Source organism: Electrona antarctica (genome assembly GCF_951216825.1).
Source record: "Electrona antarctica genome assembly, chromosome: 13".
Taxonomy (NCBI): domain Eukaryota; kingdom Metazoa; phylum Chordata; class Actinopteri; order Myctophiformes; family Myctophidae; genus Electrona; species Electrona antarctica.
The window spans coordinates 22,125,923-22,149,392 of record NC_136794.1 but is presented as its reverse complement, the minus strand read 5'-3'; the positions used below and the strand labels follow the sequence as shown (position 1 = coordinate 22,149,392).

The following is a 23,470-nucleotide window of genomic DNA, read 5'->3' as shown; positions in this document are numbered from 1 at the left end:
TAATTTTGAATGGATGCCTTTGTCGAGGTTGACGTGTGTTCCTGTGTGATGTACAGCTAACGAGGAGATTCAGATTTAGACATTGTATTTCACTAAAAATAGAATGAACCTTGGCAACCCCCCCCCCCCCCCCCCCCCTGCCCTGCACGTATTGCTCAACGTTTTTGAAACATGTCTTCGAGCTTCAAGGAGACTTTCAGTAAGCTACTTTTTAGCCATCCATTTGCTCCAAACTTTGACATCTGGTAAGATGGTGGGCTACATGTGTCATTGAGGTTGATTTATATTGGCAGAGTAACTAGTATTTAAAGGTCATTCCAGAAAATGTATTAGAATATGCTAATGATGCATAGTAATATATTACAAACTGTGAATTGAAACGCAGCTGTCGCCAGAGACTGTTTTGTCTTGGAATGCACCTTGACTTTTCTGTTTGTTTCCACAATGACTTGTTTCCAAGTGACTGTGTAGAGGAAAAAACTGTCAACTAGTGACAAAGTCCACAAGCATAACAAAGCAAGCAATGTATTTTAAGTTTGCCTCATTATTTCATTTTCCATTTTCTCTCTTTTTTCTTCAGGCTAAATGTAATTTTCTTTTCTTTTATCTGTGTGTTCACATTTCTACATAATACTGGCAGAAAAAACTGGGAGAGTTTGATTGACATATTAAGGTGAATAGCTGGCTCGTAGGCGGTGTGCTGTAGCAGATGAACCGGGGGAGATGTCATGTGCTGTGACCACGGAGAGCTCCTCTTCTTCCCTTTGTGCAGATGCACACACCATGTCTGTCTGTGTGTCTGTTTGAGCATCCGTCTCTCTCTCTCTCACGTTATCAGTGTGGACCTTTTTCAGCTAAGTTCAGCCACTCACAGCACGCTTAAACATCACAGGAGCCATCACTGTCCAGCCATGATGGTCTCCGACAGAATTGGACACAGCTGGACTGCAGCAAATTTGGGAGGCACATGAGAATAGGGCAACGAAAGTTCAGCAAACTACTTCCACAGACTACGGACAACAGTAGCAGCTGCTCTGTGGTCTGACAATGTTTCCTTTTTATTCCTGCATTTTGAGTGGTCGACTAGTCCCTGGGCATTCTGAAGAATGTGCAAAGGGAACCGGATGGTCTCATGCCTCTGCCCCAGTAAAGCATTGCCCTGTTGTTATCTCAATCGTAACAGCTCTGGCCTGTCTGGAATGTCAAGGGCCCCACTGGAGTCTTTGTGGGACAAAAATGTGTGTCCAGACCAGGTTCTGAGATCGTAATGCCATGCTTTTCTCCACACACCAAAGTGACTGTTGAGCTGATAGGAAGCGGGCATCTCCATTAGGGAACTAATGCAAAACTTGAGGTGATAAACTTCCCATGGGCAGTGAAATGCATGTCTTGTGCCTGATAATATGGCATTTTTTGCAAAGAACTAATTCTTAACTATCAACCGCCAAATAGATATATTTTAAATAGGTTGTCAAAAGGGGTGTGTGTGTGTCTCCACCATCCTCCCCTTCCACTGTAAATGTGGACATATGGACGCTGGATGGCGTGTAACAAATGCTCTGTCAGTGACTGGATCTATTTTATTCCTTCATTCGGCTCACTGCAGTCCCACTCCCAATGCTGCCTGATATGTGATTTATGTTGTGCTCTTCAGAGAGCGAGAGAGAGCGGGAAGAGCCCTCTCTACAGGAATGAGAAAGCCATCATAGTGATGTTTACCTTGATCCTCGCTGCCTTTTATTTCATTCATAACGCTGACAGTGGGAGAGAAATGGGATAAAAGCCCTGTTTGGCCAGAGTGTTCCCTCTACATAAATAGCAGGGAGACATTGTTTATTTGGTCTCGTGGAGCATGTGAAGGTCATTGACATCACAGTGTCATGACTGGCAGCACCCTTGGACTTTGCACCCCCATTGTTTTTGGTATGATATAATTAGCCGGAGGAATCGGCACTCCGTCACACGCTGACCTCGCCCCTCACCACCGTACAACCAGGACAACGATGTCTCTTCATGTGTCTGTGTGAGTGTAGTCTGGATGACTCCAGCCACGCACAAACTTTGATTGATTGATTGAAATATTTATTAACAGTTTGCAGAATTACAGTACATTTCAAGCACAAACTCAATACAAAAGACTTAACTGTGAGTGGACGACCCAATTAAGCATTACATTTGTTTACAATAGGGTCCACCATGTTCAATTCATCAAAACATTTAGAGACGTACAAATAGACACTTCTATATAGTCAAAGAACTATATAACTATATATATACTCATCCATTTAGGTTGGTTAAACAGAAAAGTAGCTAGGTACAATACCTCTGTGTATTGGTTTGTCTTATGAGGAAAGAAGTCGTATCCATGATTTTGGAAGACGTTTCCTGTCATTTTGCGGTTGGATTCAAAATAGTAGAAAGTGCCCTTTGTATTGGTGTGATGTCTTTTATTAAGCAGTGCAGAATGACAGATAACCTTTGCACCAGCAGCCTAGTCTCATTTTGTAGCTCTGTCTCCTGTCAGGTGATTGCATTCTATTTATATTCAAGCTGTTTCTGATGTTTACATGCAAATACACCCTCCCCCTCCCCCTTAGTATTAAACAGAGTATTTCAATTGCTGAATTGATAATTTGATATCACATTTTGCGTCGCACGGTCCAGCTGTGTTACCACCTTGCTTTGTGTGGATAATTGAAATTGCAAGGTAAAGCTATGCAAATTATGTTTTCTTAAGAAGAGCCGTTTTTATTTATCACACGCATTAACACTTGGTGGGAGCTTCAAAATATGTTATTTTAGCAAAGGGAAGTGTGAAGTCTGGTGGGAGCTTGCAAATATGTTACGTTAGCAAAGAGAAGTGTGAAGTCTGGACTTGGTAAACAGACCCTTTTTTTGTTTGTTCCGTTATTGTGACTAGCATGTTCACATTTTTGTTGGGCCTGTTTGAGTCAACATTTTTCCAGCTACAGTCAGGCTTTAATAGCGTGCCACATTTTTAAATAACTAGCTTAAGTCTTTTGTCATCTAATTAAATAGACTCTCTGTTGATGGTGTCACAGCCTTTGTTGAATAATCAACAAAGGGACATTGAATGTTTTCGTGCACATTTTGCCTTGTCTTGACTCGGGATTCTACCTTGTTATCTCTGTTATTTCTTCCCTGCGTCTTTCATGACAATTAGCTATCTTGTTAAGCGTGTAGATGCTTTTTGTGTCCTTCATTGTTCTTTGCAGAAAGCAATAACCATTTTGTTTTTGTCTTGCTCCTCACATACGTGTCGCATGCATTGTGCACGATAAGCAAGAAGGGCTCCAATCAGACCAAAGATGGAATGTTTTGTGTTTTTCCTCTCACAACCCCATTTCTCGCCCATATTCAACTCTTTTCCTCCTGGCTCCCATGCAATATCTTTCTCCATGCTTAGATTACAATCAATCTGTTGATGGGTTAGCTTGTTACTATTGGTTGCAAATCTTTCTGAACTTGGCCACAGTAACCATGGCATTCTCTATTTTTGGACATGTCAATATAGGCAAAAGAACCCAACAACTTTAAATAGATAGGCTTTGTCGATGGGCTATTTTCACTATTTGTCAAACAAAGACGTAAATAGGGCTTAAGTTTATTGTCATTCATCAGATTCATGCCTGAGTTCCACACAAGCATTTGATAAAAATAGAGTGTAGTTGACAATACATTTTTATTTTTGTATTTTTCTCCTTTTAAGAGGGTTTTGAACAAACACTTGATTACACAAAAGCCCCAATGAGCAAAATGATTTCCTCAATGTTCAGTATCAGCAACAAATAGTCACTGTAATGAGGCCTTCAGGAAATTATGGAGTAGAAATTGATGTAGGCTAGGAGTAAACAAGTAGGGTGAGATGGGAATTTGTGTAATGTGTAGTAATAACGCGCTGTAAGTGTGATTATCTCTAACAAGCATTGGCATGCCATGCCATCGTTGGTCTGCCTTTGGAAGCATTGCGAAAACAATTGTACTCTAAACGGCTCTCATGTTACACAGTTAAACAGATTTATGTGGAATAGAATAGTACTACTGTATAATGAGGGAGAAATTACCTGATAGGAAAGAATGAACAACACCGAAAACTACCTGTCTGTCTGTTTGTCTTTGTCTCTCGTAATTTTTGTTTAAAAATGTTGGATGTGCAGCAAGCACTCACATTAACATAAAGAAGAAAAGAGGTCACTGCTTTTTATAAAGCCGAAGTAGTAGATTAATTGCAGTTGATTGGGGGATGAATGAAGTGGCTTGTCCCCCTCCTCGTTCTTCCTACCGTCTCCTCCCTTCCTCCTCCTTTTCTCTCTGTACGTGTCTAATTAAAATGTGCAGGGCCCAGGACTACATATTTTATGGCTAATGCCCACTGTTGACGGGCCAGGGGAAGGCAGCAGCCCCAGGAATGTGTCCGTGATGGATGTCAGTCCGCGCGGAACATGTGGGATTCCTGTTTCCAGAGCCCCGCGTTCCCGCCCCCGGATCACTCCTCATGGAAATGATCTGCGCGTCGCGCACGCTCTCAAAAAAACGGCGCTAATGCCGCTGTGAAGGACAAATGTGTTTCTTCAAACATTTGTCATGCTGAAAGCTCACATCATTCATCAGAGTTCATTTGCCTCCCAAACTACCCCCACCCCTTTCTTATTCACAGTAGCATTCGATATGTGTTACAAGCAGTCGATGCGGGCAGAAATTACTTTTTTGGGCGTGAAGGTCCCCCTAAAAGATGTATGTTCCCTGCAGAGGGATGATGACAGAGCGTCTGCCCTTTGTGTTTTGTGGGTAATTCTTAACCGCAAAAAAGGGGATGATTACCCTGCTGGTCTTATGAACACAGGTGGAGGTCCGCGGCTGCGCTGAGCGCAATGTGTGCGCACCCTAGCATACTAGGTCAAAGATGTGATTAGAACCAGTAAACCAGGACTATATGGCATAGTATGATGCTGAATAGAGGACAGAAGGTGGGGTTTATTTGTAAACTGCATGGCTTTGGGTAAATCGTATTTGAATGTGGTAGCACTCCGTAAAGCCCTGATTCCCCCCCCCCCCCCCCCCCCCCCCCCCCCCACACACACACACACACACACACACACACACACACACACACACACAATGGCAGTGCCACACACTGTCTGTCTGACTGACTGACGGGGGGTGGGGGGGCATTTCCATTGTAACCACTGCTCTGCCATCTGCCACTCAACACTCTTAATAAACGGTGGTGTTGTTTTGGCTGGCCCCTTTAACTGCATTCTGGCTTTTATGTTTAAACATCAGGCCTCCATGGGGCACGTCCATAAGTTAAACCATCCATTAGTATTTTGTCTCAATATACATAAGCCTTGTCCTTTTCCAGCTATTAGGACATGGTCATGTTATCTTGGCTGCCAATGTACAGTAGAGTAACTTACTAACTTCAGTATTAATGAATCATTTTGCTGTGTGCTCAGCCTCAGTAACCTCTTACTGATTGCAGCCAGTGTTGCCCCCACATTTCATGAACACAACCTCCAAGAAGCACATGGTTCCATTTGTTTCTTCCCAGTATGGGACATAAACATGATGAGGCCCTCACTAGAAGCCTGTCTGGGATGAATGCTTTTACCGGCCCCTTATGTGCAAAGCATTGATTGTATAGCAACATGCCACATGTTTCGGTTGCATCCATGTGTGCACACACAGCTCTGCTCTCACAACCGCACACTTTAAACACTGCTCACAGCCTCACACCCCTCCCTTTTTGGAGTATAGATCGACCTTATTAAATGCTTAGCCGGTTTTAGCCAAAGCCAAACAAACATCTTAGTTGCTTGTTTTGGCCTGCAGTTGTTGCATCGTCACTGTTGGTTGATTGCTTAACAGTAAAGTAAAAGGTTACTGTCTGTGGTTGGTTAACACCTTCTTTTACATTCTGATGCTTTTCTACCTTGAACGGAGGACCACAGAGGCGCGCCTCCTACGCCAGCTAACTAATGTAGGGTGACGGAGCACGTAATGACAGCTCGTCGATTGTGCTGAGGCATTGGATGTACAGTAACTGTATTTAGACATCTACTCCAAACGGTATGCTGCTTGCTGTAAGTGTAAACCCCGCAAATTTGCCTGCTATGCTCTGTCGGATGATTGCATTATCATTTTTATTGCCCTAATACACACCCAGTGTATTAGTTTCCATAATGGAAAATGTTCCCATGTCATCAAAAATGTATTAAATGAATGCTCGTAAATGCTCCCCGACTACAGCATCATCAAACATTCTATGAAATGTAAACTAATAACATCTGATTGGGCTCCCGGCATTTTGGGCGGTTTTGGGATGTTTTTAACAACTTAAACCCTCTAGAGTCTAGAGGGTTTAAGTTGTTAAAAACATCCCAAAACCTATGCTATGCCGGCCATCTAAGGTCCAATCTCTAAGTCTAGAGTCTAGACTTTAGTAAATTGGACCTTAGATGGCTCTTCGCAAATGTTTTCCCCCTCTACACAAACCTCCAAAAATAACCAACAAATGTTTTTACACAGTATAAAGTCAGTGTTATTTGAACCACTTAAACCCTAGGGGACCAAATCTCTTCATTGTAAATAACAGATCTACAAGATCATAACTATGTGGGCTTGTAGGTCTGGTATTTTCAGTGAAGGTTTGCCTATTATGACATGAACTGAATAGGGACGCTGGGGTTCACGTGGTTAACTCTGAAAGTGTGCAAATCAACACTCCGTTGTACAGTAGCTACTGTGCCATTTACGCCACAACAAAGTCTGTGTGGGTGGCCCTCTTTAAGTCCCCCTGCTGCTTTGACCACAGCAGAGTTTTTGCTCTATGATCAGACGTGCCCCGGACCCAGGTCAGTCTGAAGTTCCTTCCATTAGAGGCTGGTTGGGCCGCGCCAGACAGGACACTTCATCACTGTCTGGGTGACGTGGGCGTCCAGAGCCCCGGGGGGGCAGTGACAGCTCGTCACTCAGTGGTGGGTGGACATGGATAGAGAACGCTCCGCCATTTGAAGCTCGGAGGAGCGTGGCATTGCAGCTGAACTGTGGGTGTACCGCTGAACTTGTGACGCACCTGCCCACACAGACCTCTCAAATACCCCATTTTCCACCATCCTGCACCCGTAGCAGCCAGTCGGGTGGCTCCACAGGGAGCCTTCTCCTGTATGACACGCGTGTGCACACACACACACACACACACACACACACACACACACACACACACGATGACGGCAGGGTGGGCAGTAAGAGCCTTTTTTTTAATCTTGACATCCGTCTGCCTTGTCGCCCACTGGGGGAGGTGGCAGCCTCTTCCTGCTCCGACATCCCTTTCTTTTCCCTCCGTCCAGCAAATCATTCGGGCTAAACAGCGAGCGGCCGCTGCTATTTGTCCAACGTAGCAGAAGTCTCCTTAATTGTGTTTTAGCGGGATGGTGGACACCAGCGGTGATTTGTGAAGGTATAAGGGAGGCTGGTGTCACCAGGCAACCGCTTGGAGAGCCCAACCAGGGAGAAAAATATGCTCATGCCTCAGCAGATGGACTTGGTGAGGAAGAGGGGTGGGGGATGGGGTGGGGTGGGGACTGTGGTCTACAGCTAATCATTAGACGTTTAAGGCCCGCAGACGATAAATACCATACACTGTATTATTTACCATATTTATGGATGAGTTTGTTATCCAGTCGTGTGTGTGTGTGTGTGTGTGTGTGTGTGTGTGTGTGTGTGTGTGTGTGTGTGTGTGTGTGTGTGAGATGAGCGTCATGAGCACAGTAAAATCCTCTGTTAATTTAACTACGAGAGAGTAAAAGGGACACTTATGGGGCCATTTAACACCAAGGATTTGAACATTGTAAAATGTTAGGCAAATGTGACTCTGAGAGAAAAAAAGTCCGAACTGGTTACATTTGTACTCTTCAGTGTTGAACAACTCTGAGGATTGTACTGTGTACAGTGTAGTATATGCTGTGATGTGTCAGTGGGCTGAGCTAAATGGACACAAAGGATCCAGCCAGGAATAGGGAGCAGCGAGCGACTAGTGAGTGATGCAGAGTTGTGGAATGGTGGCTAAAGCAGTCTATATAAGTGATTCTCTACATTTTTGAGGGGCGCCAGCCCCTCCTATACACAGGTTTAATGTTTGTCTTTAGTTTGTTAGTTAGTTTGTTTTGTAAACGCCATTGCCAATGAAGGGAAAATGTACGTCATAATGTACCTCATTACGTCATATTGTCTCTTTATTGTTAATGGCGTTTCATGTTTGTGTTGGCAACGTTTGTTTTACATCACCTAATCAACATGAGTTAGACTTTAATATATTAGTGCCCCTCACTTCACACGGGTGTGATTTTTTTTTTTTTAGCTCTGGACCACTAGCATCGTTTCGAACAATACTCAAGACAAGAACCACACCACTTCCCCTCAACAATAACAATTGTTTAGTGTATAAGAAGGCATAGCAGACAGTCACTTTGATTTATTTGTATTATTAATATTTAGCATTGATGATCTTAAAAGCTGGATTTATTCTTAGTTCACTGGTACTGGCACCGGAAATCTTTTTTTTAAGCATTTCAAAACATTTCCTCATCATGGACCAGCTGTAATTATGTCATGGACCACTGGTTGAGAAACGGTGGTCTACTGTATATTATAGTGTCTGTGTGTTGTGTTTCCCTCCTTCTCTCTTTTCTCCTTTTCCTTCCACGGCACCTTCCATTAGCTGTGAAGACATTGTGTCCGCAGTCTGAATATTGCTGATCCATGCTGATGACTATGTTGTGGGATTATCACTGCTAGCATCAGCCATCTGTTACCGCGGAAGGAAATAAGATGGACAAGAAACTAGAGCCCGACCGATGCCAGAGTTTTGGGTGTGATCCCGATTTTGGAGAGACGACTCCTAGTACACAGAGTATCAATGTTTTGACCGATTTGATTTTTTAAGGCAAAATCTTGACATTATTTATGGATAAAAAAATAAACAACTACAAGCAATAACATTTTAACGACTTAAGCCCTATTTAAAATACAATAAAAAGCCAATTTACAAACAAGCTCACAATGTCTTACAACATCGGGAAATCGGGGGCATAATTGCTGATAGCGATGTCATCAAAACAGTCAAATAATGGGCGAACTATTGGTTGGGAACTTGGGACAAGACATAGATATGGCCAGATTTATGCATTAATTTTCAACTTGAACATAAAGTAGGGATATTTTCTCTATTTGAGACAAATCTATTCCATGTGAGATACAATGCAGTGTAATATAAACCGTTGTATTTACATTTTGTATGTGCATTGCAGTTTGAGCTCACAATTGAGTAGTTTTGCCCTGTTTTAATGGAATTATCGAATCAATAATGAATCTTGTTATATATATATTTATATACTGTATACACACACACACACACACACACACACACACACACACACACACACACACACACACACACACACACACACACACACACACACACACACACACACACACACACAATCCATCTTTGTTTAAGTGATCAATGGTGTCTTGTGTGCATGATTTGTGCACTGTTTCATCAGAGTGTGTGTGTGTGTGTGTGTGTGTGTGTGTGTGTGTGTGTGTGTGTGTGCGTGCGTGCGCGTGTTCGTATCTGTGGACGTGACTTTGATCCAGCCTTTTCTCCAATAAATCATCTGCGGTACATTAGCATAGATGGCGCTTTCATGGGACCTGCAGCCCTGCTGTTTGGAACGCCGAGCATTGTGTGTTCTGAGTCTCATACACTGGCAGGAGCACTGCAGAGACCAGATACACACGCCAGTCAGATTAATTTGGCTGCTTGCGGAGGTTATATAGCATCTTCAATACTGACTGCCATTGTGCTGATTTGTTAATTACCTATAAAATCAAACTTAATCTGCCAGTAAACCCATTTTAATTTCTACTAATGAAGTCAGGATTTTTTTTTTTTTTTTAATCCTGCAAATGCTCTATTATTTCTGCAGCCGCAATAACTTGTGCCTGTGTGCAGTGGATTTGTCATACTTCTTGTTTTTTGTTGTGTCAGTTCAGGTTTCAAATGTGTTGTCAGCTCGTAACCAGTTTGAAGCATTTGTTGAGGAAACACCTGCTTTTGTTCTAAATGTATTCCTCAGGTCTGCTATCGACATAAAATGTCAGTTTGCGTTTGCTGTGGAAAGCAATGGCGATTGCCCAAGAGGAAATTATATCTGCAACATTTCACAGTAAAATGAAGAAGTGGGTAAATAATTAGGAAAGATTAAATGTGTACCAGACATATTAGTCACGCAAACACTAGTGTCTTCTCCTTCTGCCTTGGTGAAAATCACTGCCACATTTTTTTGGGTCGTTTAATTTCATCATTGTAACGGTCTAGTGTTCAGAGTTGAGAGATCTTAGAAACAGCATCCACACACATGAAGCATGAGGGCAGAAGCATGTGATGAAGTCCACGTCAAATTGCAGATGCTTTCCTTTTCGAGAGAGGGATTATAATGACTATACTTCTCCTCTGTCCTAAATTTAAAGCTGCAAACGCACACACACACACACACACACACACACACACACACACACACACACACACACACACACACACACACACACACACACACACACACACACACACACAGGCAGCCACAGGAAGCGATGGCCTTTCCCGTGCACCGTGGCGCTTGCTTTCATGTAATTTGCGTCTCATCAGTGTTGTTCCTGGCGAGGGATGATACTTGATATTCAGAGGATAGCTTTGTCTCCGCGATTTAATCACCCCGCTCTTGCTCTCTCCGCAGAGGAGAGTCACCAGGGAGATCTAGAAATTGTTTGTGTAATGTACAATACAATAACAAAGGCGGGCTGTAGAACACAATCTGGTAGGCTGCGTTAAAGAGGATTTCAGATGTGGGCCCTTTCACCAGGATCACCTGGATGTGAAGTGGCATAAATAATAGAAAAGCCCGGAGATGGTGGTGCTGATGAAAGACTGCTAGGAAAGAATCTCATGCTGGCTTCATTTGGATGATGGGCAGAGCAACTGGGGCCAGGGTGGGTCAACGGAAGAGAGGCAGCCCATGACGGGCCTTAGTAAATCTACTAGCCATTATTTGAAATTGTGGAGCAGACTTAACACGACACGTTTCAAATAAATCAAGGGTTGCACTTTTTCCTCTTGATTAATGTGCAGTATCACGGCTTTATCAGAGGGCTTCATTAGCCGTCCCATATTCTCCAAAGATTGATACCGCATTTGCACAGCAGCAGTTTTCACATGGCTTATACAAGAGTCTGAGAAAACCCCAGTACATGGAACATCTGTCAGCAGGGGTGTGTTCATTATTTGTGCTATGTCCGTATGTGCCTTTATCTGTTTGCGTGTGCTTATTTTGAAAAGTGTGTTTCGCGATTGCCTCGCTGCACTTCCTCTTGCCTTTTGTGATAATGTGAGTGAAACAGCAGGCTTCAATGAGGCTCTCACAAAGGCCAGCTCATGGACTTGGAGCCACAGAGGTCCTCCTCCGAGCTCCAGTATAGGGTATTTCAGATGTGTGTCAGAGAGAGTCTCAGTGGGATATGTGGCATAAGTGTTGTTGGTTTTCTCTTTTCCTTTCTTTTTTTCCTTTTCTTTTCTTCCCCATGCTATTGTAAAAGTGTTGATTGGATTGCGTTTGACAGATATGGAGTCTGGAGAGCGGCTGGCCTCCCCATCGTCGGCTCCGTCTTCCTCCCTGCACACGGCCTCCTCTTCGACCGGCTCCTCCCCGGGCCCGGCCCCAGCCCAGCCCCAGTCACCCTCTGCCAAGTGCAGCCCGGCCCCCAACCCGGCAGCCGGCTCCCCTCTCGCCACCTGTGGTATGTACAGAACACCCACCCACTCTCCCTTCTATCTTCTATACTGTATGCAGAGAGACACACACACACACACACACACACACACACACACACACACACACACACACTTCAATTATTTAGGAATTTCACATCAAAGCTACCTCCATATTTTTTTATTTGACACCACATTCTCACATTGTCCATGCAGGAGATTGAATGTACAGAAGGCTGCGCACAAAATCAAACCTTTTTTTTTGTTTGCATGCCTTATTCACTTCCAGCTCATTATATTTTCATATTTGGTACACATTCTTCGGGGGAGCTCTTTTACATACAAGTAATTATGATTGTGCATCATTAAGCTACCTGAAAGCATCTTCGACTGCCAGCTATAGTCTCACTTTTCTGACAGTATTGGGTAGGAACTGAAAACCCATTGAATTAATGAATGCCAACAATTAAAAAGCTGTGCGCACACTGCGCTCCCTTCCGGATGTCTGTTGACAACCTTTAGCTCCAGTTTAGCCCATGTGATTTTGACGTGTCTGTCAGCCTCACATGTGGTGCGTGTGCAGCCGCGAACATCCTCTTGTTTTCTCTGAATACTAATTGTGGTCAAAGCCATTATGCAGTGAACATTGGTGATGCATAAGGCTGTCAGATTACCCCTCACCAGAAAATAACATGCAAATTTTCACACTGTGATTTGTGATTTTCTTTTTTTAAATTATTTTCACCCCCCGTTCTTTCATGATAAGAAATGCCCTAAAAAATAGTGTTTTTTTTGTCATGCTGTTACAATGAAGACCACATTAGAGACATTCTCATAAATTATTCATTACACCCCCCCTGCAACCCCCCCTGCACGTGTGTGTGCTCGCTCGCGCACACACACACACACACACACACACACACACACACACACACACACACACACACACACACACACACACACACACACACACACACACACACACCGGCACTACACGTGCACTGAGATCTTCCAGATAATTTATTTGGGACTGAACACCGTATTAAATGCCGAAAGCGCAGTGGCATCTCTGAAGTCACATTGCTGTTATGAGAAGGAAGTAAATTGAGTTCTTTTTTTAAGCGATTTCTTATCCCCAATGGAAAGCAGAGAAAAGATATCACATGCCCAGTGTTGGCAACAGCCAGTCTAAGTGATTGAATTACGCTGGAGCTTTCATACACTTCTAAGATCACTAACTACACTACACTCGCTAGATTAATTTATCTAAGTAAGGAATGTTCTCTGCAGTAGTACCTCTTAGTCTATTCAGTAGTCATGGTGGCTTGAAAACTAATTCCATCTTAGCCTAGGTGAGATGACTTTTTAAATGTCCCCCCCCCCACATTAGCTTTCTGAGCCTTTATTTGATGAGTACAGGAGAGAGACAGGAAATATGGAGAGAGTAGGAGAGTGACATGCAGCAAATGGTCAGGCCGTCTGGGAATTGAACCGGGGACTCGCTGTCAGGAAATTGAGCCCATGTGGTACGCTCCGTAAACATGCGGCTATCGGTCGTCCCTTGTTTTGAAGTATGTGAAAGATTACGTTTTTGGACACATTTAACAAGGCCTATTTTATACACTGCAAAAATAACCAATCTACAAGGTGTTGAATTGTGACGTGTTACGAGCTTGTATATCTGCTATTGTCTGGGGGTAAAAAAACAAACAAAAAAACATGAATTGCTAGTGTCTTGAATAGATTCTTGACGTGGTGGACCACATCTGAATGACAAAGGGAGACTCATTCCGAATACCAATGACCTTGATCTTGTTATGAGGTCACGGAAGCAATTAAAAAGTATTATGTTAATGGATTTTAATTGACGGCGATATGGGTGGTTTGCAAATCCCTCCAGAATGTATTAGTGGAGAAGGATCTGCTGCAAGGTTAATCCATTGAGACCTGGAACGCATCCATGTCACGTTAGCGTTTAACCACATTAACCATTAACCCATTTTGGGGCGGGAACCCGTTTTGGTGTTTTAAACATTGTTATAATTTAGCTATTGAAAAATAGCAAATCTACAAGCTCATAGCGCGCCACCGAGTGGCGCACTATGAACTTGTAGGTCTGCTATTTTTGAAAAATCGTTAAAATGTGCCTCAAATCTTTCCGAAAATTGTCATGATTTAGAAAACCTTTTTTTTTAATTTCGACGTCAGGCCTGAATGGGTTAAGAGCAGCAAAAGTCTCTCAAGAACGAGCTGCGCAAACAACACTTCAAAGTTGTTTTTCTCCCCCCAGTAACCCTCTGGAGATACTGTAGCAGTGGTATGATATTCTTTTAATAATAAAATTAGTGGTATCATATTTGGTATCGTCATGCCCTGAATGTTTCTTCTGGTAAATAAAAAGGGAGACCTATGCTTTTGCTGCACATGTACCCATTTGTCATTTGATTGATTGAGTGACATGACCAACCGCAGGAAATCAGTGCATAAGATGGTAATCATGGCCACTTGTTAATCAGAAATAGAAATAGAACAAAAATACAGAATTGTACACTTCAGAGTCAAATGGATAAATTAATACTAAGGATTTGACTTAGGGATGAGGGGTGAGATTTCATGCTGTAAATTGTCACCCAGCATAATTGAAGACGTACTGCTGCCCTGAATAGGTTTATAGACCATTTACAAACCAGATGCCAGACAATAACACCCATAACATAGATTAAATGTGAATATATATATATATATATATATGGGATTGCTCAGTAATGGCTCACATTACTCTGTTCCCACACCCAGGCCTGCATCCTGAAACCTGTTTACTGTAATGTCATGCTAGTGCATCCCATTGGTTTTGATGAGAGTTTCATCTATTGTTTGTTAAACTAAGTGACATCATAGAGGTTGTCATGCCGTGGCTAGAAAATAACTTATTCACGTTAAGCTACTGTAACCCAGTGAACATTTTCCTTGCATATTGCACATCATATCGTTGGGGTAAGTTAAGAAGGCATTCAATGTTAGGACTTTGCTCTTTCGTACTTTGGTCTAAAACAATGCTGTGATGGATTCATCCAGACATGGGTTTTGATGCCTACTGTATCACCTGACGCAGGCATCAGATAAGAACATCTGACACAAGCTAGCTATTTATTTATTTACACACACACCCAGTTTGTCTGCGGTGTTGACATTTCCATGACATATGTTTGCTATTGGTTCACTATATCACCAGGTGAGTGGACAAAGTTGGCGATATGTTGGATTCTATTGAGCTCATAGTGTCTCAAGTACTTGTGGAAACTGAAGCTGAACCACGCTATTCAGATATATCTGTCACAGAAAGACTCCCAATGGCGTATGTGGGATTTCGTTTCTCCATGTGTTTGCTTGTTCCCCTTATGGGATGATTATCCTATACATCACGATCACGCAGTGTTTACATTGTAATAGTTTCCTGAACTTCTCTAATTATTCAAACATGAGCGGGTGCCCCAGCCCCAGACTCTAAAACATTCATGATCATCGCTCTCTGAACAGATTCCCAGGCTCCCATGGCTGCTGTGTTTCCTATTTGCTTAAGCATGTTTGAGCAGATCAAGCATAACCAGTCTGCTTCTTTACATACTCTAATGTCTCTTATTGTTAATGCATAAAACCGTCAACTAACTGGTGTTGAAAGAGATCCCTAAATGAGACTTTGTCACAATATTAAGAATTAATGATTGTACAAATGAATAATTCAGCCATGGTATTTCAAATCTGTGGACGAGTGTACAGCACTTTGTTTTGTTCTTCTTTCTTCCTCATTTGAATCATCAACATGCTTCAAGTAGTCTTCTTTGTTCTCCAGGCCATTTGTTCCGGACGGCGGGTGATTCACATTTCATGTCTGGCATCTCCGGTGCTTTTCCTCTAGTCAGCCATCCAGCGTTTGGGCTGTACACGACAAGCTCGGGCCGCTCTGAGTTTGGAGGCCTGGGGACGCTGGGCGTGTCGGCTGCCTTGGCTGCTCACTCTCAGCTTGGTACGTTTCCAGGTAAGGAAGCTGTCGTATTATGTATGTCTATGGTGGTGGTGTTTTTTCCTGAAGTGTGTGTGTGTGTGTGTGTGTGTGTGTGTGTGTGTGTGTGTGTATGATATGGCCTATCTGTTCTCCAGACAGCTCGACTGTGACTGTCCACAACAATACCATAGCCTAAAATAGAAATGATTCCGACACTACATTTCTGGTGTTGATTTTAGGTTTCCGTTGCAATTGACACTGGGGCGCTAGCCCCTCCTATGCACAGCTTTGTGTGTATGAGCACATAATGTGAAGATTTGATTGGCTGATGTATGATCATAAGAGCGCCCCTCACTTCACACAGGTGTGATTATTATTATTTTTGAGGGGCGAGAGCCTAACACAAACATTAAATGCTATTGACAATGAATGGCCAATTTTGAGTGTTTGTGTAAACACAAACATTGCGTAACACAAACATTGAAGACGAAACAGTGATTGGCCGGAATGAGATGATGTACAGTTGGAGGCCATCGATATTGTCCTTTTCTTTTTGCTGAGGTTTGCGTGATCTGCGCAAAAGGACAGTTAACCCATTTTGGGCGGGAACCCCTTTTGGTGTTTTAAAACTTTTAAAAATCCTTCTAAATCCTGAAAAAATCCTTCTAAATTTTCACGATTTTTCAAAAATAGCAGATCTACAAGCTCATAGCGCGCCACCGAGTGGCGCGCTACGAGCTTTTAGGTCTGCTATTTTTGAAAAATCGTGAAAATTTAGAAGGATTTTTTCAGGATTTAGAAGGATTTTTAAAAGTTTTGAGGTCAGGCCTAAATGGGTCAAATGATAAGGGACAATATCGGTGGCACCCAACTGTATGATGATAAGACCGCCCCTCACTTCACACGGGTGTGATTATTATTATTTTTTCTTAATGATGACTTACCACTCGGTGTGACACGATGCATTCTGAATGAGATACTGAGTGATCATTACAACACAAACAAAGGACTCCATTTTAGAAAGCAGATGCCATTTTAGAGGGATCGCTGCTCCTGGGAGGCTGTGTTGTTGCAGCTGTGAAATGAAATGTCCAGCAGAAAGAGTTGCAAATCTGGAGCTTCTATCCTGCGACGATGAACTCATGGGAGTCTGTTTTGCATTTACTTCCCGCAACATGTTAAGAATAAAGGAATGTAATCATCACACAGCCCGTGGAATGCATGGGTCATCTTGTATGGAGCTTGGTACAGTTGGGTGCCACCGATATTGTCCCTTATCATTTGACCCATTTAGGCCTGACCTCAACATTTTAAAAAAATCCTTCTAAATCCTCCAGTTTTCTGAAATAAATATTTTCACGATTTTTCAAAAATAGCAGACCTACAAGCTCGTAGCGCGCCACTCGGTGGCGCGCTATGAGCTTGTAGATCTGCTATTTTTCAATAGCTAAATTATAACATAATGTTTAAAACACCAAAAGGGGTTCCCGCCCAAAATGGGTTAACTGTCCTTTTGCGCAGATCACGCAAACCTCAGCAAAAAGAAAAGGACAATATCGATGGCCTCCAACTGTACACAGGCAACAAATACGACCTACAGTATACAGGCCGTGTGATAGGAGTGATGACTCACTCATCACCTTGATAACACCTACAGGAAGCGCAGCTTTCGTAGATATTGCAGACACTGCATAATATACTGTTTAATACTGGCCATTAAAGACTGACGGTGTTTCTCTCTTCTTTCAGACTGGTGGAGGGCTTCCGAGGCGCACGGCAGAGCTGCGGCTGCCTTCTTCCCTCCTCTCCTGGGTCTACCTCCCATCTTTGCGACCCCCTTCCAGGGCCATGATCCTCCTGCTAACTTTCAGTCAAGGACCCCCAGCAGGAATGGACGAGCCGCTGCCAAAGGTGCAGTACACAGCCAGGCAGTTTGACTTTGAAGCATTTCAGAAATTCACAGAATTACTCTATATAAGAAAATGATGGGCTGATGTACAATATCTATAACGAGTAATTGACCCCTTTGGCAAAAGCAAGACATGCAAATTCATACGTTGGCTTGTAAGCAGGTGCAAGGTGACCATCTATGCATACATTACAATAGTAACATACTTGAGCTTTTCCTTATATGAAATGCAGTTCAGTCAGATGACTCACAAATATATATAAATATTATATTTATAAATATATTATATTATATTTGATCTCGGTGTTCAGGCTCTGCTTATATATTACTCCCTGCTCAGCACATTCCCAGACAACCATGGCGTTATACATCTATAACAATCTGCAACTCCTTGTAACCAAACAGTCGCGAGTAGTTGCCTGTAGTTATTACCCAATGGCAGTTGCATTGGTGTGACATGTCCTTAAATCTTGATTTTTATTTGGTCAAATTTTTATTGAGAACCGGTTATAAATTGCTACACAAACATTATGATATGATGTACATTTCTTTCTTTTATAGAAAACAAAAGAGGAAAGAAAAAAAGACAAAAGGAGAAAGAAACCCCTCAACCCCTCCCACCCATACTGCATACTGCAGTGACACAGCATACTATAGAATAGAATAATAAGATGATGAAATGCTCATGGAAAACTATACATATACAGTCTCCTTAAAACTGTTCTGTTGCAAGGAGTTGCGTTGGTGTAAAGCCCAAACCACACCAAAGGGTCAGGTTGGGACAAAATTGTTTTTAAGGTAAACCACACCAATCCAACTCATTGAGTTGCAAAATGAGTTGCATTGGTGTGGTCTACCTTAAAAACCGTTTTGTACCAACCCGACAATTTGGTGTGGTTTCGGTTTTAGAGTTGATATCTGTCTCTTCACACTGATTCTTTTCTGTCCATTCCACTAAAGCAGGTCTCATACCTACTATGACGCTCAGTGTCCATTCCACTACTAAAGCAGGTCTTCATACATACCTACTATGACGCTCAGTGTCCATTCCACTACTAAAGCAGGTCTCATACCTACTATGACGCTCAGTGTCCATTCCACTACTAAAGCAGGTCTTCATACAGTACCTACTATGACGCTCAGTGTGTCCATTCCACTACTAAAGCAGGTCTTCATACAGTACCTACTATGACGCTCAGTGTGTCCATTCCACTACTAAAGCAGGTCTTCATACAGTACCTACTATGACGCTCAGTGTGTCCATTCCACTACTAAAGCAGGTCTTCATACAGTACCTACTATGACGCTCAGTGTCCATTCCACTACTAAAGCAGGTCTTCATACAGTACCTACTATGACGCTCAGTGTCCATTCCACTACTAAAGCAGGTCTTCATACATACCTACTATGACGCTCAGTGTCCATTCCACTACTAAAGCAGGTCTTCATACATACCTACTATGACGCTCAGTGTCCATTCCACTACTAAAGCAGGTCTCATACCTACTATGACGCTCAGTGTCCATTCCACTACTAAAGCAGGTCTTCATACAGTACCTACTATGACGCTCAGTGTGTCCATTCCACTACTAAAGCAGGTCTTCATACAGTACCTACTATGACGCTCAGTGTGTCCATTCCACTACTAAAGCAGGTCTCATACCTACTATGACGCTAAGTGTCCATTCCACTACTAAAGCAGGTCTTCATACAGTACCTACTATGACGCTCAGTGTCCATTCCACTACTAAAGCAGGTCTCATACCTACTATGACGCTCAGTGTCCATTCCACTACTAAAGCAGGTCTTCATACATACCTACTATGACGCTCAGTGTCCATTCCACTACTAAAGCAGGTCTCATACCTACTATGACGCTCAGTGTCCATTCCACTACTAAAGCAGGTCTTCATACATACCTACTATGACGCTCAGTGTCCATTCCACTACTAAAGCAGGTCTCATACCTACTATGACGCTCAGTGTCCATTCCACTACTAAAGCAGGTCTTCATACAGTACCTACTATGACGCTCAGTGTGTCCATTCCACTACTAAAGCAGGTCTTCATACAGTACCTACTATGACGCTCAGTGTGTCCATTCCACTACTAAAGCAGGTCTTCATACATACCTACTATGACGCTCAGTGTCCATTCCACTACTAAAGCAGGTCTCATACCTACTATGACGCTAAGTGTCCATTCCACTACTAAAGCAGGTCTTCATACAGTACCTACTATGACGCTCAGTGTGTCCATTCCACTACTAAAGCAGGTCTTCATACAGTACCTACTATGACGCTCAGTGTGTCCATTCCACTACTAAAGCAGGTCTTCATACAGTACCTACTATGACGCTCAGTGTGTCCATTCCACTACTAAAGCAGGTCTTCATACAGTACCTACTATGACGCTCAGTGTCCATTCCACTACTAAAGCAGGTCTTCATACATACCTACTATGACGCTCAGTGTCCATTCCACTACTAAAGCAGGTCTTCATACAGTACCTACTATGACGCTCAGTGTCCATTCCACTACTAAAGCAGGTCTTCATACATACCTACTATGACGCTCAGTGTCCATTCCACTACTAAAGCAGGTCTCATACCTACTATGACGCTCAGTGTCCATTCCACTACTAAAGCAGGTCTTCATACATACCTACTATGACGCTCAGTGTCCATTCCACTACTAAAGCAGGTCTCATACCTACTATGACGCTCAGTGTCCATTCCACTACTAAAGCAGGTCTTCATACAGTACCTACTATGACGCTCAGTGTCCATTCCACTACTAAAGCAGGTCCCATACCTACTATGACGCTCAGTGTCCATTCCACTACTAAAGCAGGTCTTCATACAGTACCTACTATGACGCTCAGTGTCCATTCCACTACTAAAGCAGGTCTCATACCTACTATGACGCTCAGTGTCCATTCCACTACTAAAGCAGGTCTTCATACATACCTACTATGACGCTCAGTGTCCATTCCACTACTAAAGCAGGTCTCATACCTACTATGACGCTCAGTGTCCATTCCACTACTAAAGCAGGTCTTCATACATACCTACTATGACGCTCAGTGTCCATTCCACTACTAAAGCAGGTCTCATACCTACTATGACGCTCAGTGTCCATTCCACTACTAAAGCAGGTCTTCATACAGTACCTACTATGACGCTCAGTGTGTCCATTCCACTACTAAAGCAGGTCTTCATACAGTACCTACTATGACGCTCAGTGTGTCCATTCCACTACTAAAGCAGGTCTTCATACATACCTACTATGACGCTCAGTGTCCATTCCACTACTAAAGCAGGTCTCATACCTACTATGACGCTAAGTGTCCATTCCACTACTAAAGCAGGTCTTCATACAGTACCTACTATGACGCTCAGTGTGTCCATTCCACTACTAAAGCAGGTCTTCATACAGTACCTACTATGACGCTCAGTGTGTCCATTCCACTACTAAAGCAGGTCTTCATACAGTACCTACTATGACGCTCAGTGTGTCCATTCCACTACTAAAGCAGGTCTTCATACAGTACCTACTATGACGCTCAGTGTCCATTCCACTACTAAAGCAGGTCTTCATACATACCTACTATGACGCTCAGTGTCCATTCCACTACTAAAGCAGGTCTTCATACAGTACCTACTATGACGCTCAGTGTCCATTCCACTACTAAAGCAGGTCTTCATACATACCTACTATGACGCTCAGTGTCCATTCCACTACTAAAGCAGGTCTCATACCTACTATGACGCTCAGTGTCCATTCCACTACTAAAGCAGGTCTTCATACATACCTACTATGACGCTCAGTGTCCATTCCACTACTAAAGCAGGTCTCATACCTACTATGACGCTCGGTGTCCATTCCACTACTAAAGCAGGTCTCATACCTACTATGACGCTCAGTGTCCATTCCACTACTAAAGCAGGTCTTCATACAGTACCTACTATGACGCTCAGTGTCCATTCCACTACTAAAGCAGGTCCCATACCTACTATGACGCTCAGTGTCCATTCCACTACTAAAGCAGGTCTTCATACATACAGTACCTACTATGACGCTCAGTGTCCATTCCACTACTAAAGCAGGTCTCATACCTACTATGACGCTCAGTGTCCATTCCACTACTAAAGCAGGTCTTCATACATACCTACTATGACGCTCAGTGTACATTCCACTACTAAAGCAGGTCTTCATACAGTACCTACTATGACGCTCAGTGTGTCCATTCCACTACTAAAGCAGGTCTTCATACATACCTACTATGACACTCAGTGTCCATTCCACTACTAAAGCAGGTCTTCATACATACCTACTATGACACTCGGTGTCCATTCCACTACTAAAGCAGGTCTCATACCTAATATGACGCTCAGTGTCCATTCCACTACTAAAGCAGGTCTCATACCTACTATGATGCTCAGTGTGTCCATTCCACTACTAAAGCAGGTCTCATACCTACTATGACGCTCAGTGTCCATTCCACTACTAAAGCAGGTCTTCATACATACCTACTATGACGCTCAGTGTCCATTCCACTACTAAAGCAGGTCTCATACCTACTATGACGCTCAGTGTCCATTCCACTACTAAAGCAGGTCCCATACCTACTATGACGCTCAGTGTGTCCATTCCACTACTAAAGCAGGTCTTCGTGCATACATACTGTACCTACTATGACGCTCAGTGTCCATTCCACTACTAAAGCAGGTCTTCATACATACTGTACCTACTATGATGCTCAGTGTGCTTGTTTCTATAGGGGTAAACGGAAGCATGAATGGTGGCAGCACTTCCTCTATATCTGCTGGGAACCCCCTTCCATTTCTAGCAAAGGGAACCATGGAGAAAACCAAGACTGCCAATGGCAGTGGAAGGAGTCACAAGGGAAGCCAGGAGGTGGTCCAAGTGCAACAGAAGAGTACTAAGGAAAAGGTCAATACTAAAATATAATATAATGTTTGCTAAAGTGCTTACTTGATGGATACACTTACACGTTGTTGATTGCTGACTTCACAGTCAAATCTCAGTGTTCATTTAAAGCTACACTAGACCTGTACGTGCCCGTTGGCCACCGGCCTACTTGAGAGCGATGTAACTTGGGAACCTAATAATACCCGCTGTCAACTTGTCATAGCACCCATTTTAACTATCTGTCTGTGTCCCACATGGAGATCTCTGTATTTGTCTGTCTGCCTGTGTGTGAAGAGTGCAAACTGACTGTGAAACTGGAGTGGTTAAGTAATCAATTTGCAGGTGTGGGGTTGCCATGGCAATCACGCTAATGGAGCCTACCTGCTTGCTGGGGAGAAATTGAATTTTTACATTCTGGTCAACAATTGTGTCAAAGGTTGTGTCCAACCAGACACATGATCTAAGTTTATCAATAGAAGAGCAGGGAGGGGGGCACGTTGGTAGTGTTGTCGCCTCACAGCTAGAAGGTCCTGGGTTCGATTCCCGCTCGGGACGCTGTGGGTGCTGGCGGTGTGCCTCCACCTCCGCATCATCAGTGCCCATACCCGAGGCGGGGTTGGCGAAAGGGCCTTTCTGTGTGGAGTTTGCATGTTCTCCCCGTGACCCCTAGGGTAGGTACCCTCACAAAAAACATGCAGTAATCCTGGTCTCTAAACTGCCTCCCCCTGGCCAGCCGGGGCGCCTGATGGAGGGGAAAGGAACTGGCTGGAATAACGTGT

General features: G+C 43.2%; 1 protein-coding gene across 7 annotated transcripts in view; it reads left to right on the top strand.

Moving 5' to 3' along the window:
• The window catches only part of baz2bb (bromodomain adjacent to zinc finger domain, 2Bb), a 73,867-nt gene that overhangs the window by 20,293 nt on the left and 30,104 nt on the right, over positions 1–23,470 (top strand). For all 7 annotated transcript variants that reach the window (XM_079519111.1, XM_079519110.1, XM_079519109.1 and 4 more), the window contains exons 3-6: positions 11,698–11,874; positions 15,696–15,881; positions 17,598–17,759; positions 22,540–22,712. In XM_079519111.1, the coding sequence (XP_079375237.1) occupies positions 11,700–11,874; positions 15,696–15,881; positions 17,598–17,759; positions 22,540–22,712 (696 nt within the window). In that variant the 5' untranslated portion in view covers positions 11,698–11,699. The remainder of the gene's footprint in view (positions 1–11,697; positions 11,875–15,695; positions 15,882–17,597; positions 17,760–22,539; positions 22,713–23,470) is intronic.